This window comes from Rutilus rutilus (genome assembly GCF_951802725.1).
Source record: "Rutilus rutilus genome assembly, chromosome: 14".
NCBI lineage: Eukaryota > Metazoa > Chordata > Actinopteri > Cypriniformes > Leuciscidae > Rutilus > Rutilus rutilus.
In genome coordinates, this window is record NC_140219.1 from 29,589,904 (window position 1) to 29,606,432 (window position 16,529).

Consider the following 16,529-nt stretch of genomic DNA (forward strand, 5'->3'; position numbering starts at 1 on the left):
ATATGTTTAAGTAAAATCAAATCTATTGTTTGTTCTGGCTTTTACTGGACATGTGATTCAGTGTCATTAGATATGTTTGTAGCTTGGGAGGCACAAAGGTTTTGAAAAAGCACATAGAAGTGCTCAGAAACAGCAGGTTCAGCATTGTAAAGGCACTGATCCTCAGTTAATGGGACACACATCGAGGATGCAGAACTTGGCCCTGCACGTGGGACAGGGCACTCTGCTGCTCAGCCAGGTCTCGGGCTGCTGCTGGTCCTGTCGACTGGCGAACCACTTGCCCATACACGTGAGGCACCACATGGGGCGGCAGTAGCACTGCTGGCACTCGCCCTCACCGTCTCCCTGGCACAGTCGCACGAGCTTCACGTTGGCGTTGACTTGCATACATCCAATACATGGTTCAAGTTCCTAACAGGAAACAGCAAAGTTGACAGCTTTTTAAAAAACATAATACGTTTCAGTTGTAAAAATAAACATTCTCCAACCAATTCAAGTGGCGTGGTTCATTCAGACATATTAATTTGCCTCTGTCCTGAATGCTTGACATTGAAAGAGTTTAATAGCTGGGTTGCAGAGGTAAACTCCCACCTATAGACAAACCGACAACATGGACTGTGTTCGAAATCGCCCCCTATGCCCTTAAATAGGGCACTATTTAAGGGGACAGCCCTTTGTAGTGGTGTCCGAAACCATAGTGGACGTTATCAAGTGCACTCAATCAATCCCATAATGCACCCCAATACCGAGTGTACAACGAGTGTATGCTCAGCGGCTAGAGAATACCCATCATGCACTGTGAGGGTCACGCCGGATGAATCCCTGCATCTGACCAGGTGTCGCCTGCAGCCGAATCAATCATCCATACATTTTCCAAACGGTTGGTCTAATGTGGGTACAACATAATATCATACAGCTATAAATACCTGATTATTGAACAGTTTAATTAAGGTATAATGCTAGTTTCCATGGCAGAGTTCAAGATAAATCTTTTCATCCATACTGGATCTGCCAGTTCGCTACTTTTCAATGAATTACAAAATTCAATCAAAAGCAGCAGCTCTTTCTCAGTGAAAATTCACTTCTTCAAGTGAACTATATTTACATATATGTAACTATTCCCTGAGTAAAGTAGGGAATAGTGAATGAGGGTGCGATTTCAAACACAGCCATGGACTCCCATAAAGCATTGCGCATGATGCAATTAAATCAGTCTCCATTCAGATATGAGATAATTTTATGCAGAACCACCATTGCTGAATAGATTACACAATAACAGGACCAAACATTAGCTATCAAACAATAAACATTAATGTTCATTTATTGTCAAATAACATTAAATGAGATTAATGTTCATATATTTATTGTCAGATAACAATACTGTTGTTATTTGATTCGATGTTAATTGATAGTTTTAAGTTGAAATGTAAAAAAGCGTGTATGTGGAATATTAGCCTAGATTAATAACTGCTGTAGTCTGTGATGCCTCCTTATTCAACAAATCGTTTTTAAGTGTATGAATTAGTACAGTCTTGAATCTTTGTCATTTCCTATTTTGCCTTATTCCCTATGTGCTTCTTCTTGGAGCCGGTTGCTTTCGCTCAAGTCTTCAAACTCTAGTGAAGAAGTCTGTGAAACGGCTATAAAAGAAGGGCAGAAATCCTGCTGTAAAGTGTGTGCTGATAGTTTCAGTGCTCACCTGGCCACTCGGACACCTGTAGACTTCATTCAACCTCACGTACGACTTAAAGGTCTCCAAAAACAGCTCACTCATGGTCAGATGGATGACAACATTGGTGGCGTTTCTGATGGGTGCGTGCAGTTTCTCCTGCAGCTCAACATACTCAGTGGATTTCAGCCTGCAAGAGAAAGTACAGTACTTCACATCACTGAGGAAAACATCCATTTCCTAAATATGAAATTACCAGTGTTGGGGAAAGTTACTTTGAAAAGTTATGCATTACAATATTGCATTACTCCCTTAAAAAGTAACTAACAATAACTAGTATTACTTTTGCGTTACTTTTTCTCACCTGGGCTGGGCTTGTTTTCTTTGTTTTTTTTTTAAACAAAACTATTTTTGGCCAAATGTTCTACACTTTAAGTTCTATATTTTGGCCAAAATGTTAATAATAAGGCTGAAGGGAATGCAAATTCACACGTGGGCGCAGCTCAAACAATCAGTTTAACCGAATCATCGAAGGTCAGCACAAGTACATTGGTCAATAAATAGAGATTAAATGCAGAAAAAAATATTTGTTTTGTTTAACATATTTAATTATTGGAGGTTTGGGTAGTATTCTGATTTTGCATTTCACTGATTATATTCCTTTTGAGGAATTCCGAATGTGTTTTTTTTGCCAGTGAAATGAGTAAATGCTCACATTTAGTCTAGAACTACAATAACCATCAGTTTACTCTCGAATCGAGAGGACAGGAGAGCTGTCAGTCAATAAATGGAAAAGTAACTTGCATTACTTATTTGAAAAAGTAACGAATTTAAAAGTAATACGTTACTTTACTAGTTACTTGAAAAAGTAATCTGATTTACGTAACTCTCGTTACTCGTAACGTGTTACACCCAACACTGGAAATTACCTTATGTCGAAAGGCTTGACTCTGGGATTGATACTGGCGACAGTGATGGTGACGATTTGCACCGGCGTGTTTAACTCTGGAGACAGGCTGTGATGCTTGGAGTCTGTGACGGTCAGGTGACAGTCCTGATGCAGGGCAACATGCAGGGAGTACGTCGTGACCTTCATCACCCAGGTGTCCGTGACGACCACCCTCGCGCTCGTGGAACCGGAAGCAAACTTATCGATGCGGCGAAACTCTGTGTTGATGGACGAGGCGACGGCCCTCCAGCTGGAGCGCGGTAAAGCGTGTGTGTTGAGCGCTCGACATATCGGGTGATTCGCCCATCCACGCCTGGACCAATAGAAAGCCAGTGCACAACTCAAAAGCTGGATGGCCAGTGACAGTCCAAAGTATATTTGCCATCCCTGACTTGCATGATGGATGTACACGAGATTCTGTTCTTGAACTGCAAAACACATTCCTATGTAGTATCCTGCAACACAAGTATAACATGGTGTTATTATCACACAGGGAGCAATGAGAAACACTGTCTGTTCATGTGAGGAAAAACAAACGCATTGACCCTATAAAGCCTACTCTTATCATATTTGATTCGCACATTTCTAAGGCCTCTGAATGATTAACTTTATGAACATCTTTTGAACACAATCTACTAAACGCCTTCTACACGTTGTCTGAAAAGCGTTTAGTTTTCAGAGAAATGTATGATCAGTGAAAAACGAAGCCTCACTTTCTTTCCAGTCACGTGAATGCTTCACTTTGTGTGTCGAAATGTTTGAACCCAGACTACTCCTTAGGGTTTATGGAAGTTCAAGTCCATTTACTGACATTTTTATATATACATACATTCTGCCATATAAACAGTATAAAACCATAAAATAATTAGTGCATCATTTACTTGCATCAAACAGCTCCGTTGGTATTATTTTAATTAGTGTCATTATACTTATTGGTACATTTGATTTATACTTAAATATGTGAATTATATTATCAGAAAACAACATTGAGCGTTGTCAGGCTTTTATTTGTGCTTAAACTATTAAAAAATTGTGAATTTCTCTGAATTTACAAATTCTTGGAAACATTTAGGATAATGTAATAACACAGTCGAAAGAAATATATAACGCTGTGCAAGTGTTATACTTGTATTTTAATAATAAAAAATAAAAAAATTACATAATATGAATAAAACCTTTAAGTGAATAAAACAACGGAGGCTGCTATAATGTTTTTTTGACCTGCCACAAGATGGCACTGTTTCTCGAAACGATCAGAGAGGCTTCATTTCTCCATTCCGACTGTTGTATAAAGATCTCTCATTGATTTGCATTGCATTACATACATCATGTAATCTTACTTCTCCATATAAATAGCATCTGCACCAAATTGCATATTTTTGCTCAGTCTGAATAAAATTGAAATGTCAAAATTTTCAAAAACTGATCAATTTAGGGATAAGAACTGCAATCCCATCCAATCCGCAAATTCTGAGTCCCTTTTGTTTACTCAACATTTCCCACATTCCGTCCCCCAGATAAGCTAATATATTTATATAATATAATAATATAATATAATAATTCTGACTAATTTTGCAGCATTAGGCCTAGACGATAACTGGCTGATGAATCTGAAGCCTCGCGCCTTCTATTAATAGCTTACTTCAGGATAGTGTGTAAACTGAGTACAGTATGCTACATTTTGTATAGGGAGAATATACACAGATGATCTACATTTGCACGTGACACGGTCATGTGACAATAATATGGGCTATTTGGGCAATCTGTGTAGTGTGAAAATAACATAGCAACTGTGTATGCTGCGTATTTTGGTAGAACAAGAACATCAACAGCACGAGGACTTCAACATGTATGCTTGTTAATACATATTACATTAATTATTTTTAACCATTACAGAAAGTGTCATACCGAGCGGCAGGAAGCAGTGGAAGAGCACCGTGAGTGTTGTTCGTCTGATGTGGTGCTGAATGAAGCTGATGTCTTCACTGCCCAGCCACTCCGAGAACATGTGCTGAACCGTCAAACCAGCCGAGCGAAACTCATTCGGCGTAAAAACAAAACACAAAGCAAATACCATATAAGCAAGAGTAAATGTGGCGTCCGGCCTGTCCATGTTTACATCTACACGCGCGTGAAGCCAGATGCAAGTTAATATAAATAAAAGGACAATGACTCGCAAAAAGCAACGGATATCCTCGATTTGTTATCCCTATTGTCGAACATAAATAACTATAAATAATTAGAATGTGTCAGTGAACAGTTTATAAACACAGTTAACGCAATCAGCATGTTTTAATCTATTAAAATGACAACAGTGGACGTGGCAATGATGTTTTCAAAATAAAAGTCACAGCCGCACTGAAATATAAAATAAAAGTCATAGGATATATTCCCAATATTTATTTGTAAATCCATAATTATATCAATAATTAAATATCGATGCACATGAATGCAGGTCTAGTGAAAGTTGAGATCAACACTAGTGTATCATAATGTGAGGGTTTGTTTTTGTCATTAATGGAAGACAATGTATTGAATGTTTTTGACTATTCTGAGCATTTTCATGTAGCATTTGTCTGTGTGAGGGGGTCCGAAGTTGTCGATAACCCCGATACTGAACAAGCAAAATGTTTTATACTTTTGTTGATATATCAAAATGCCAAATGTTTGTGAATGAACAAAAAGTAAATAATACTGATGAAAGCCAAAAGTAATGTCATGTATTTTACCAATAAGAACAACATCCTTTTTTATATAATTCTAAATAATGAGAATACTGACCACGTTTAACATGCGCAAGTATTGGGGTCACATTTCTCATATTTTTACGTGTAGGATTATATATTCGTCATGTGAGAGCTATAATCCGATTGCCATCAGAAGGGTTGGCCGACAATTGACTGACAGCCTAACCAACCTATGAGGCTGCAGCCCAAAAGCATACAACCAATCAGAGTGGGCCACTCTAGACACTGTTGGGCAAGATGCAGCCTTGTGATTGGCTGTGTTTTTAAATCCGCAGCCTCATGGACACCATTCCGTTCTACATGTTACTAGAATCCGAATCAAACAACTGGCGTTAGTCTGAATTTTGTCTCATCTGAACATCTTGAGTACCCTATTACTGTAACGGGATACTCATCATTATCTAAGTAATTGCGGTTTCTAGGAGATCCAGGCAGATATGTCAAGCAACCGAAGAAGCTCACATTTCTGGACCGAGGAAGAGACAGATTTCCTTTTACAAAGTTTAAAAGAGATGCACATAGACCGATACAGGGACGGACGCAAGCACCGCAACAGTCTGATCTTCAGGAAGGTTTGCGCTAGACATAAGGAGGCAGGTTTTAGGCGCTCATGTGATCAAGTCAAACATCGCTGGAAAACCCTCAAATCCATTTACTATAAGGCCAAGAAACAAAACACCAGCAGCTCTAATAATGCATTCAAACATTTTGATACAATGGAAGAAATTTTTGGACATAGACCTTTGGTTGTTGTGACAAACCAAACTGGAGTTAACATCGAGTTTAAAGACGGATCCCCTTTGTCGGACAGCAAATGCTTCACTTTTGAGGATGGTGTATGTGATGAAGGTGATGAAGGTGATGATGGTGAGTGGCACTGGAACCAGCATACATGTATGCTTCAAAGTAAAAACAAAATATAACAGAAAAAGTACCAGGGTAGTATCATGTTTTGGTTTGTTTTACAACCATACCAGGGCATTTATCATATCTAGTATATGAAGTACAAAGTATTGCACCATGTGATATTACCGTACTGACACATAAGCGTTTTATATTGATAATGTTAAACAAAAATACAACTCTAGACATTTTGAGAAAGTTTTCTCTGAATATGTGAACTTATTATAGCAATAACTGGCCAGCAGTGAAATGTGCTACATGAATAAACTCATTAAGATTAAGATTTAATGTAGACAAGGTGAGTTTATTCAGTTACATTCAAAGTGGTATAATGAAGAAATAAGAAATAAAAGTTCAATTAAAATCATTTACGATAAGCTCATTTTTTAAAACAGACAAACGATGAATACAAGGACATGAAATAATAATGCAGTGCAATAAAAGTAACAGTACTCAACTGGAGAAGACGACCCTTCTCAGAAGAAGCAGCGTGTAGTTGTGAAAGATTTTATGAATTTCTGACCTCACGTGTTTTTGTCTGTTAAAGATAATGGAGTGGATGACACGGAAGGTGGGATTCAGGAAGTCCGGTCAGTGAAAACGGAGAACGAACCCCTCGTCCTCACACAAGTGTCTCAGGAGAGCTCCACCTCTACAGAAAGCTCCACTCCCACACAGCCATTCACTTCCACAGACAGCATGACATCTTCACAGCCGTGCTCTTCCCAGCAGCCTCCAGCTCAAGGTCTGATGCGCATCTCATCCTATAGCTGTAAATATCAACAGTGCTGGGGTACATTATAGGTGGCATGCCTGTTTTAATGATTAGGTTCCTAATGTTTGTGAAGTTACAAATCGTGTCAGAACAAAATGTAAAATAATCAGGTATCACCTGTTGTAAAAATGCAGCAACCCTGAACTGAAAAGAGTCTGCAAGCCAAAAGTAGTTCAAAACTTGTGTCCTGGCATCCATTAATATTTAGAGGACACCTTCGTAAATCTTGCTAGTTTACAACATGTTTATTTTGCTGAAATATCCAGCAAAACAACAAAACTATAACAATAACTGTCCGGCACTAAAATTTGTGCTATATGAATAAACTCATTAAGATTTAATGTAGACGAGGTGAGTTTATTCTATAGCACATTTCAGTTATCTTCAAAGTGGCATAAAAAATAAATATTATACCACTTATACAGATATCTCCACTGTTTTACACTTTCAAACTTGTAAAAATCAGCACAGTGATGAAACGTGGATAATCTAAGGACATATTGTTCTCTGTATCATTCAGAAGAAAGGAAAAATGAAATGGCTCAAAACTCCAAAAAAGAACCACTTCACCCTAATATTTGGCTCGATATTGTTGATTTCAGGATAGATTTCATTAGCATGAAATGATAATATTTGTCCAAATAACTTAGTCATGCATTCTGTTCTCTCTTTGGTGTTTTGTTCAGGTATGTTCAGACGCAGAAGGACTTGTTGCACGGCATTGCACACCCAGTATCAAGACTTTCTTGAAAGAATGCAGCAGACGCAGAACACGTGGCTGGAGCGTCAGTGGGAACAGAACCACGCGCGAGAGGAACGGCTCATTGCCAGAGTCCTGGCTGAACACACACGCTCTATGGAGGCTTTAGTCAACCAGCTGTTCGCAGGGTTAAGAAGCCTCCTGCCCCAGTCCCAGTCCCAGTCCCATCCCAACCTGCAGTCGAATCCCCAGACCGATATCCTCAACACACACCAGACAACAGTCATGACTTCTCAGCCTGAAGAAGATTCAAAAGACCTCACGTCAGAGACTCTCAACCAGCCATCAGAGTGATTCAAAGAGTCCCTCAAAACATGGAATATATTGTTAATATTGATGCATTCTTTGTTGCATTTTGAGCAACCTTGGGCTGGTTTGTAAAAGCATTTTTTAACATTAAGTTCAGAAGCCATGTTGTTTTATTTAGCTTACTGTGGTATTGGTAGACATATTGACCTATGTTTAAATGACGTGTTGTTATTGTTTTCTCTGTACCAGCTTCTGAATAACGAGTCTTGTGTCTAATGTCATCAGGAGCCATGTTTGTAAAATGTGTTATCATGAGTCTTATCTATTAATTTGATCATTTCTGAAGGATCATGTAACACTGCCTGGAGTAATGGCTGCTGAAAATTCAGCTCCACCATCAGTTACATTTTGAAATGTATTAAAATAGAAAACTGTAAATTGTAATAATATTTCACATTATTACTGTTTTTACTGTATTTTGATCAAATAAATGCAGCCTTGGTGAGCAGAAGAGACTTTTCTTCTTCACAACATAAACATGCTAGTGTATATAAGTTGCTGCGTCCACAAATCCCCCATTATCAAACGTTTATTATCAATCTAAAATAAATTCACAGATAATTCTTCCCATGTTGCTCCAATGTTTCCTCCAAGTCAAGTCGAGTCACCTTTATTTATATAGCGCTTTTTACATTGTACCAAAGCAGCTTCAACAGTGATAACACTAAAATAATACAACAAAGTTTGTTTCTAGAAGAAAATTGCCTCATCGTCCACTGTAAGTGAAGCAGATCAATAATATTGTTGAATATTAAATGTCCCCAAAAGCCAAGGCAACACAATCCTCCACAATCCAGAAGCATGCAGCATGTGAATAGATGTGCGTGTGTTTGTGAGTCCTGTTATGAAATGTCCATCTGTCCCGGGTGTTTCCAACACCTGTGCCCGAGACACTGGGACAGACCCCAGTCCTTACAGAGGACATGTGCTTTGGAGTAAGGATGGATTGAGGCCTGCCACACTGGCTTATCCAAAAGATCAATGTTTATGATGATTTTCTTTATTCATATTATTAATTTATGATTTGTTCCTCTCATGTATCCTTACTTCCTATATTGAGCTTCATCGTATATTCAAGTATTCACTCATTATTGTTAATCATTTATTTAAATTTTTTAGTATTATCCAAGAATATGTATATTGTACTCAAATGTTAATATCTTAGTTGTTGGAAGGCTAACAAAACACAAGTAACTGTGAGAGTGATCATGTTTCTCAGGATTATTAATTTAGGATTAGTAATACTAGGTGTTCTTTTCCAGAAACAGTGTTTTTACGACACAATATGGTATTTGAAAGTGCATGCTTCGCTGTCTTTGTTCTAAAGGTGTCAAAAGGACACCTTCGACATCTGACCGGTCACCCTGACCTAGCCGTTACACATAATGGATAAGTCTGTTAGACCTTTTCTTATCAGACTAAAAACACAAGTTTAGGAGGATGTAAGTTTCCTGCATATACATTCATTGCTCTTATTTTGCTCTTCACTTCTGCGTTTCCTTCTTTACCTCTCCTTTCATTCTGCAAATATCTTACTTCATTTGGCTCCTTCTATACTCTGATCTTCACAATTTCCATCTGTTAGATAATACTTTGGAATTGATTTTTGTTTAGAACTTATTTGCTATTACAATTTTAATATTTACCTAATCATTTGTTTGTCTCTTTAATTTTTTTGTTAATAAATGTGTTATTCCTTCTTCAAATTTGATCTCTGACATAATCATTGCTTGTCTGCCTGGATCTCATTGCATCAGTTAATCTTTCTTTCAATCTATTAGTTCCAATCTTTCTTTTTAAAGCTTAAAACTATTAGTTCAAGTGCCATCCATGTCTCAGTTAACTTAACATTTTTATTGCCACGCTTAAATACTAGTTTCAGTTTCTAGTCAAACAGAATAAGGACTCTGGTTCAGACAAGGACAACCCCTAGCTGAGCTGTTGTGCATGCCTTTATCTGTGTGTTTAAAGAAACTGAACTCTTGTTGAGCTGTTGTGAACGTCTTTATCTCTGCGTGTAACAGATAAATCAGCTGTCCAGCACGTCTGGATCTTCTGAAGGATGTTTCCATTCACAGTCCCTGTGAGAGCTGCATTTAGACTGCAGAATCATCAGGAACAGAACAGAGTTTGCAGCAGAACCCACCTTCTCTCCAAGATCTGTTGTAGATAATAATTATTGTGTGCTGAAATGCTGGAGAAACTCAAGAGGACAACAGTCCAAGCTATTTTCCTGCTTCCTGTTATGCTGGAGCGGGACATGTGGAGTGTGACGTCTGCACTGGAAGAAAACACTACAGTTGAGCTCACTCAGATTCTCAGACCAGCAACATAAGTTTCCAGACAGCAACACTGTTGTACCAGATGTGGGCCGGATCTGTTGATGTCTGGGGAATGAATGCTGAACACCTGATGCTCAAAAATGGGATTTTTGAGCATCAGGTGTTCAGCATTCATTGTAACACTGTAACACACTTTCGAAGGATTGTGGCTCATGGCTCATGGTAAAAGTCTGTGGTCTTTCACAAACACCTGATATTAGTGTGTGACGATGTCATAACTTACCCCTAATTGCAACGTATGCCCTGTGTTTGTTTGGTTTATATTATTTGTATAAATGTTTGTTTATGTTTCTCATTGTTTGTTTAAATATGATTTTGGTCACTTTTCTAGTCTAAGGTGCACATTAGAAGGATGAAAAGAAGACACCAAGAGTGTTATTTATTTTCTTTATTTAGAATTTATATCAACAATATCAGTATCATATCCACATTTTCAAAACGTATCTTTTGTCTCTGGGTTCATGGCTGCATCGGTGGGGTTTAAGAGGAAGTGCGGCCTTCCTGTTCCACATTTTATGCCATCCCAAGGAATTCTGGGTAGTGGGCATAGGGTATTTCCCAGTGTGAGCAGGCATTGTTTCATTGTGTTTATTTTGACACATACATACACATACATAACACATATACATACGTACATACACATACACATTTAATCACGTATTAACCAGGAGGTAGGGTTTTAAGAGAATTAAAGTAAGCAATAAAGGGATGCCATTTACTGAAGAAATTGCTTTTCCGAGAACCTCTTACTTTTTCCAGTTTCAGAAAAAACATGGTATCCACTAACCATTGGGAGGTTGTTGGAGGCTTATTAGATTTCCAGTGGAGCAAAATATGGCGTCTAGCTAACAAGGAGGTAAAAGATATAACATCCAGTTGTTTGGAATTAAACTGAGACCAGATTTTTGGTACACCAAAGATTGCTATGGTGGGGCAAACATCAATTCTAATTTTTAACACTTTAGACATAGTTGTAAAATACCTGACCCAAAATTTTGCAACATAGGACAAGTAAAAAACATATGACTCAAATTGCACAAAGGTGCATGACATCTGTCACATCTGTCTTCAACATTAGGAAAGATTTCAGATAGCCTGGCCTTGGAAAAATTAATTCTGTATAATACTTTAAATTGTATGAGGCCAAGACGTGCACAAATTGTACTAGAATCCCAGACATTCTTAAATGTCCCTGATAATTCTGTCCGGACTGCAGTGTGTTTGTGAGAGGGTAAATACGGTGACCGGGAGTCCGGGACACTGGTTCACAGTTTTATCGTGGGAACGTGATAATTATGTCGTTACCTTGACAGAATGATCTTAAATTATTAATGATATCCATTTCTCCTAATCCCAGGTTGCTATGTCATGCAGGTTTGTTTACACATTAAACTCGTGGCCACTCAAAATAGGTATTATTAATAATTTAATATTTTGTCAATTAAGAATGACAAAAAATTAAGCAGAGACAGCATTCAAATGAAGTTTGTTATAAAAGGAATATGTAAGAACATATAGGCCTACAATAACACATTTTATCTATCCCATCCCACATTCAGTCTTTTAAATCCATTCATTGATTGTTTCTTTTTTATTTAATATTTATGAATTATAATTTCTATTGGTTATATATTTTTTCATTGATATGCATTTGCCTTATTTTTCTCTATATCTTTTCATATCTCTTTACTACCTAAGTAACATTTTGTATATTATGATACTTAAAGTATATGTTTTGTAAATATTGTAAATGATCATACCAATAAAGATTTTACTTTATGACTGTTTTTTTTGCTGAACTTATAGCTATGTACAAGATCAGGGAAAAGAAGCATGGTTTTATCTCTTACAATGGACAATTATAAGGACAAAAACAGAACACAAATAGCATCAATCAAAATATGGAATTACACAGAAAAAAATAAGGTTAATCTTTGAATTATTAACCGAACTATGATTCACTATTATCAGTGGTAAGATTGGGTGTGGATTGGGCTGTTGGTATCGAGTTTAATTGTCATGATACAAAGTTTATTATCTTGAATATATACACTCTGTATGAGTGTTATCAAAATGAAGCTGAATACTTAAATAGATAAGCATTTGTTGGCTCTTTTATTCAGGATAATGCCTCAACCTGTATTTTTGTTGTAGGAGACATGAATGCTGATATTTCTGATGCAAACTCTATGTTTGCTAATCACTTAACGCATTTTTGCACTGATATTGGTTTAAGACTGTCAAGCAAGGTCCTTTTACCTAATAATAGTTATACTTACATCAGTGAGGCATGACATACCACCTCGTGGTTAGATAAACTTACCAATGTTAACTACGGTGGCTAATAGCATTAACACAGGAAGACTAGACTGGACTAAATTAACCATGGAAGATTTCCAGAAGTATCATGTTAGGACTGATGGGTTGCTGGGAAACATTGCACTGCCCAAAGACACCATAAGATGTGGTGATATTAATTGTAAGAATCCACAACATAGTAAAGATTGATGTGTTTTATATGACTCAATTGTGGAAACACTTAATATTGCCAGTAGGCTTTTTTATAAACCTCAGCGAATGGCATAGCATCAAGCCTGGTTGGAACGAACATGTAGCAGAACTTCATGCCAAAGCTCGGTGTGCATTTAAAGACTGGATAGAGTCCGGTAGAGATAGACAGGGCCCTTTATTTGAAGCCAATATTTTAATGGCAAATTTTAAATATGCACTAAGATTTATAAAAAGAATGAGAACTCGATGAGGTCTGACTCTTTGGCATGTAAGATGCATAACAGAAGTTATAATGACTTTTGGAAATAGGTTATAGAGCCATGAACAGTATTAAAATGTCTTTACCCTGGACAATTATAGACCTAAAGCCCTAGCTAGCATTGTATCCAAAGTTTTGGAGATAATTCTTCTTAACAGGTTGGAACAGACTGGCAACCAATTTGGCTTTAAACGTCAACATGGTACAGATATGTGTATATTTGCCTTAAAGGGATAGTTCACCCAAAAATGAAAATTCTGTCATCATTTTCTCATCTTCAAGTTGTTCCAAACCGGTATGATCTATTTTCTTCTGCTGAGTCATACAGGTTTGGAACAACTTGAGGAAGAGTAAATGATGACAGCATTTTCATTTTTGGGTGAACTATCCCTTTAAAGGAAATTTTAGATCATTATAATAGCCAGAATTCCTCAACTTTTATGTGTTTTATAGATGCCTCAAAGGCATTTGATCGTGTAAACCATGAAAAATTGTTTCTTAAATTGCAACATAGAGGAATACCAAAAGTAATGATAAGAATTCTAGTCTTATTTTGTCACCTTTTGTGCTTGCATGTAAATTTGGCATGTGTTCTGCTTATGTTAAGCTAGCAAGCCTTATTCAAAGCATGCTGTACACCACTTTATACTGCCCACTTGTGGCGGTTTTACAGCAAAAAGAACATGCATAGACTGAATGTAGCGTATAATGATGGCATGAGACTGCTTCTAAAACAACCAAGATGGTGTAGTGCTAAAGTTTGTTAATGTTGGTGTGCCTACCTGTTCTGCCTTAATAAGAAATCTTATTTTTCGATACATGTGTAGAATGTCTGCCTCTGAAAACAGAATTATACAAGCTTTAGCCCACAATGATTTTAGCTCTGTCAGGTATACATCTAGACTGTGGAGACATTGGCGCTCCTGATATTACAAGTGAAAGTTATTGACCTTTTATTAATTTAGTTATATGTACTGTATGTTTACTGCTATGTTGTAACTATTGTCTTTTTTTTTTTACTTGTTCTATGGATCTACCATTTTGAGTCCTGAATAAAGTCATTATTATTATTATTATTATTAAATCTTCATAATGCATTAAAACAGTTTTGTTATTTAAAGTCTAATGGATGAAATAAAAGAGTTAAATTCAGCACGATAAAGAGGAAAAATAAAGTAGCCATTTTTGCTTGTGAATAAAGAATTTTGATAAAGAAAAAGAAAATAACTACATATTCAAGGGACAACAGCTTTGGGGTCAGGTCAGAGGTCACTCTTCAGCTGGAACTAGACTTGCAAACAGACATTACCGTAACCCAGTTATTATACTTGGATATTTATAAATATATATATGGATATTTTCTTACAAAAACACATTGCTTCACTTCAAAAGGAAGTGTCAAAATTCAAGTTACCATTCAGTTTTTTTTTAAAGAAATTGGAAGAGCCAGGATATTTTTATATATAACTCTGTGTTTGGCTGAAAGAAGTCATATACACCTAGGATGGTTTGAGGGTGAGTAAATTATGGGATCATTTTCATTTTTGGGTGAACTATCCCTTTAAACTCGTGGCCACAAGAAATTGTCATTCCCTCAACATAGGATCTTCAGTACAACATAATGATTACCTTAAGAAAATTACCTTGTGGCCACGACATATCACATTTCCACGAGGTAATATGATGTTCCCACAAATTAATATCTCGTGGCCATGACATATTATCACGTTCTATTAAGTTTATATGTTGTGGCCACGACAAAACTAAGTGAACTGAACATAGTAGGTAAAAAAGTTTGTCAGTCTCATTCTAAAGGGGCGGTCACACACATTTCAGCTGTGTCCCAATGTCAATAAGTTTATTTCTCTTGTGTTCAATTGTTGCAGAACCACACATGTACCTATACTCAAGCAAGTTCTTCAGTAAAATAAGAACCTATATAGACACTGCTCAGTACGTCTCTTCAATTAAGAGTCATCTCAGTTCTAACCGACTGCCTGCTGAATTTTGAATAAAATAATCTGAAACTTCAGAATCAACACACCTGAAAATATCAACTGATATTAAACTACTTACCCGAAAAGGCTGATAAAAAGTTTGAGAAATCCACTGAATATTGGTATTAAAGAGAACAAATTCACTGTTGTGAAGCTACTGACTGGAAGCTGCAGAAGATAACACAATGCGGTAGAGTTCTCAACGGGCCTGAAAATAACAACCCGACCCGACCCGGCCCGTGGCTTTTAAAGCCCGGACCCGATGTAACCCGACACATCAACATGAATTATCTGCCCGAACCCGGCCCGCGGCCCGACTTCGCGTCGGAATTTTTTTTTTCTCATACACGTATTATCATGACCAGCAGACGGAAATTCAAATCAACCTTTAATGTTCACGCCTTTTAACAATACAAACAACTGAAACAATAAACTTTAAATATATAAATAGGCTGTAGTAGCGACGGTGAATTCACCTGAGGCAAGTTTACTTTTCACCAACTCCATCTTCTTCTCCAGGCTAAAGGCGTGCACGCAGCGGCGTCAGGTCTGCCCCCGCCCCTCTCCGTGATGCACGTTACACGCAGCAGCCAGACTTTCTTTACGGTGAACAGCAGCGATGATTAATAAATGTTTTTTTTTTTTCACTGACTGGAAAAGATTAAGCCCGAGGTTCGACCCGACCCGAGTCATTTGATTATATTTTCGACCCGAACCCGGCCCGAACCCGCGGGTCCCGTCGGGTTTGTCGGGCCGACCCGACCCGTTGAGAACTCTACAATGCGGTAAGCCTAATGCAAACATTGAACAGTCTTTCCATGACGGCAAGATTTATGTAGCCTAATGCAAATGATGATATTGGCATAAAATTAGCTTTTCTAAAATATTTGATAAAGTTCACAAGCAGTATGAGAATATGTTCAACTTGTTGCATATTTTTTTACTTATTTGAAAATGTCCGTCAGATTCAACCTATTAGCACAATTTGACTTCCTAATGGTTTTTTTGTAATGCAAGTTTCAGGACAGCAGTCCTATTGGTCCCTAGTTCTTTTTTGTTTGTTTGTAAACTAGCAGTTTATACTATTTTAGAGCACAATTATGTTCAATTATGTATTTGTATACATTTTCAAGAATGATTTAGTTGTTTATTTAAATTTAACGTGTTATTGTCCTAACCAACTCTTAACCCTAAACACAACTGCAACCCCGAAATAGGCTATTTAACCTAATTTGATTCAATGGGCTATATGAGGCCCTATATTCTAGTTTTAAATTCAATTTGCTAGAAATAACTTATTTTTCACCT

General features: G+C 37.2%; 2 protein-coding genes across 3 annotated transcripts; one reads left to right on the top strand and one right to left on the bottom strand.

The window, feature by feature from the left end:
• On the bottom strand, window positions 1-4,955 carry tmem129 (transmembrane protein 129, E3 ubiquitin protein ligase). Its single transcript, XM_084429452.1, has 4 exons — window positions 4,527-4,955; window positions 2,599-3,073; window positions 1,700-1,859; window positions 1-411 (listed from the first exon to the last, which is right to left on the bottom strand). Exons 1-4 carry the CDS (start codon window positions 4,729-4,731, stop codon window positions 163-165), a joined length of 1,089 nt encoding a protein of 362 aa, XP_084285578.1. The 5' UTR covers window positions 4,732-4,955; the 3' UTR covers window positions 1-162.
• A 652-nt stretch (window positions 4,956-5,607) lies between these two features.
• Window positions 5,608-8,561, top strand: LOC311303146 (uncharacterized protein). Of its 2 annotated transcripts, none has more exons than XM_084429454.1 (3): window positions 5,608-6,232; window positions 6,816-7,013; window positions 7,730-8,561. In XM_084429454.1, the coding sequence occupies exons 1-3, from the start codon at window positions 5,803-5,805 to the stop codon at window positions 8,095-8,097; spliced, it is 996 nt and encodes a 331-aa protein (XP_084285580.1). In that variant the 5' UTR covers window positions 5,608-5,802; the 3' UTR covers window positions 8,098-8,561. The 2 variants fall into 2 exon arrangements, with proteins under 2 accessions (XP_084285580.1, XP_084285579.1); XM_084429453.1 differs by having other exon boundaries at window positions 5,653-6,223; window positions 7,730-8,555.
• Window positions 8,562-16,529: the final 7,968 nt, after the last annotated feature.

Excerpts from the sequence above, each read along its gene's own strand:
- LOC311303146 (XM_084429454.1), top strand. The coding sequence starts at position 5,803 with ATGTCAAGCAACCGAAGAAGCTCACATTTCTGGACCGAGGAAGAGACA. Across the intron at positions 6,233-6,815 it reads AGGTGATGAAGGTGATGATG|ATAATGGAGTGGATGACACG; the intron begins GTGAGTGGCACT and ends TGTCTGTTAAAG. Across the intron at positions 7,014-7,729 it reads CCAGCAGCCTCCAGCTCAAG|GTATGTTCAGACGCAGAAGG; the intron begins GTCTGATGCGCA and ends TGTTTTGTTCAG.
- tmem129 (XM_084429452.1), bottom strand. The coding sequence starts at position 4,731 with ATGGACAGGCCGGACGCCACATTTACTCTTGCTTATATGGTATTTGCT. Across the intron at positions 3,074-4,526 it reads CCACTGCTTCCTGCCGCTCG|GATACTACATAGGAATGTGT; the intron begins GTATGACACTTT and ends CTTGTGTTGCAG. Across the intron at positions 412-1,699 it reads ACAGGTGTCCGAGTGGCCAG|GAACTTGAACCATGTATTGG; the intron begins GTGAGCACTGAA and ends GTTTCCTGTTAG.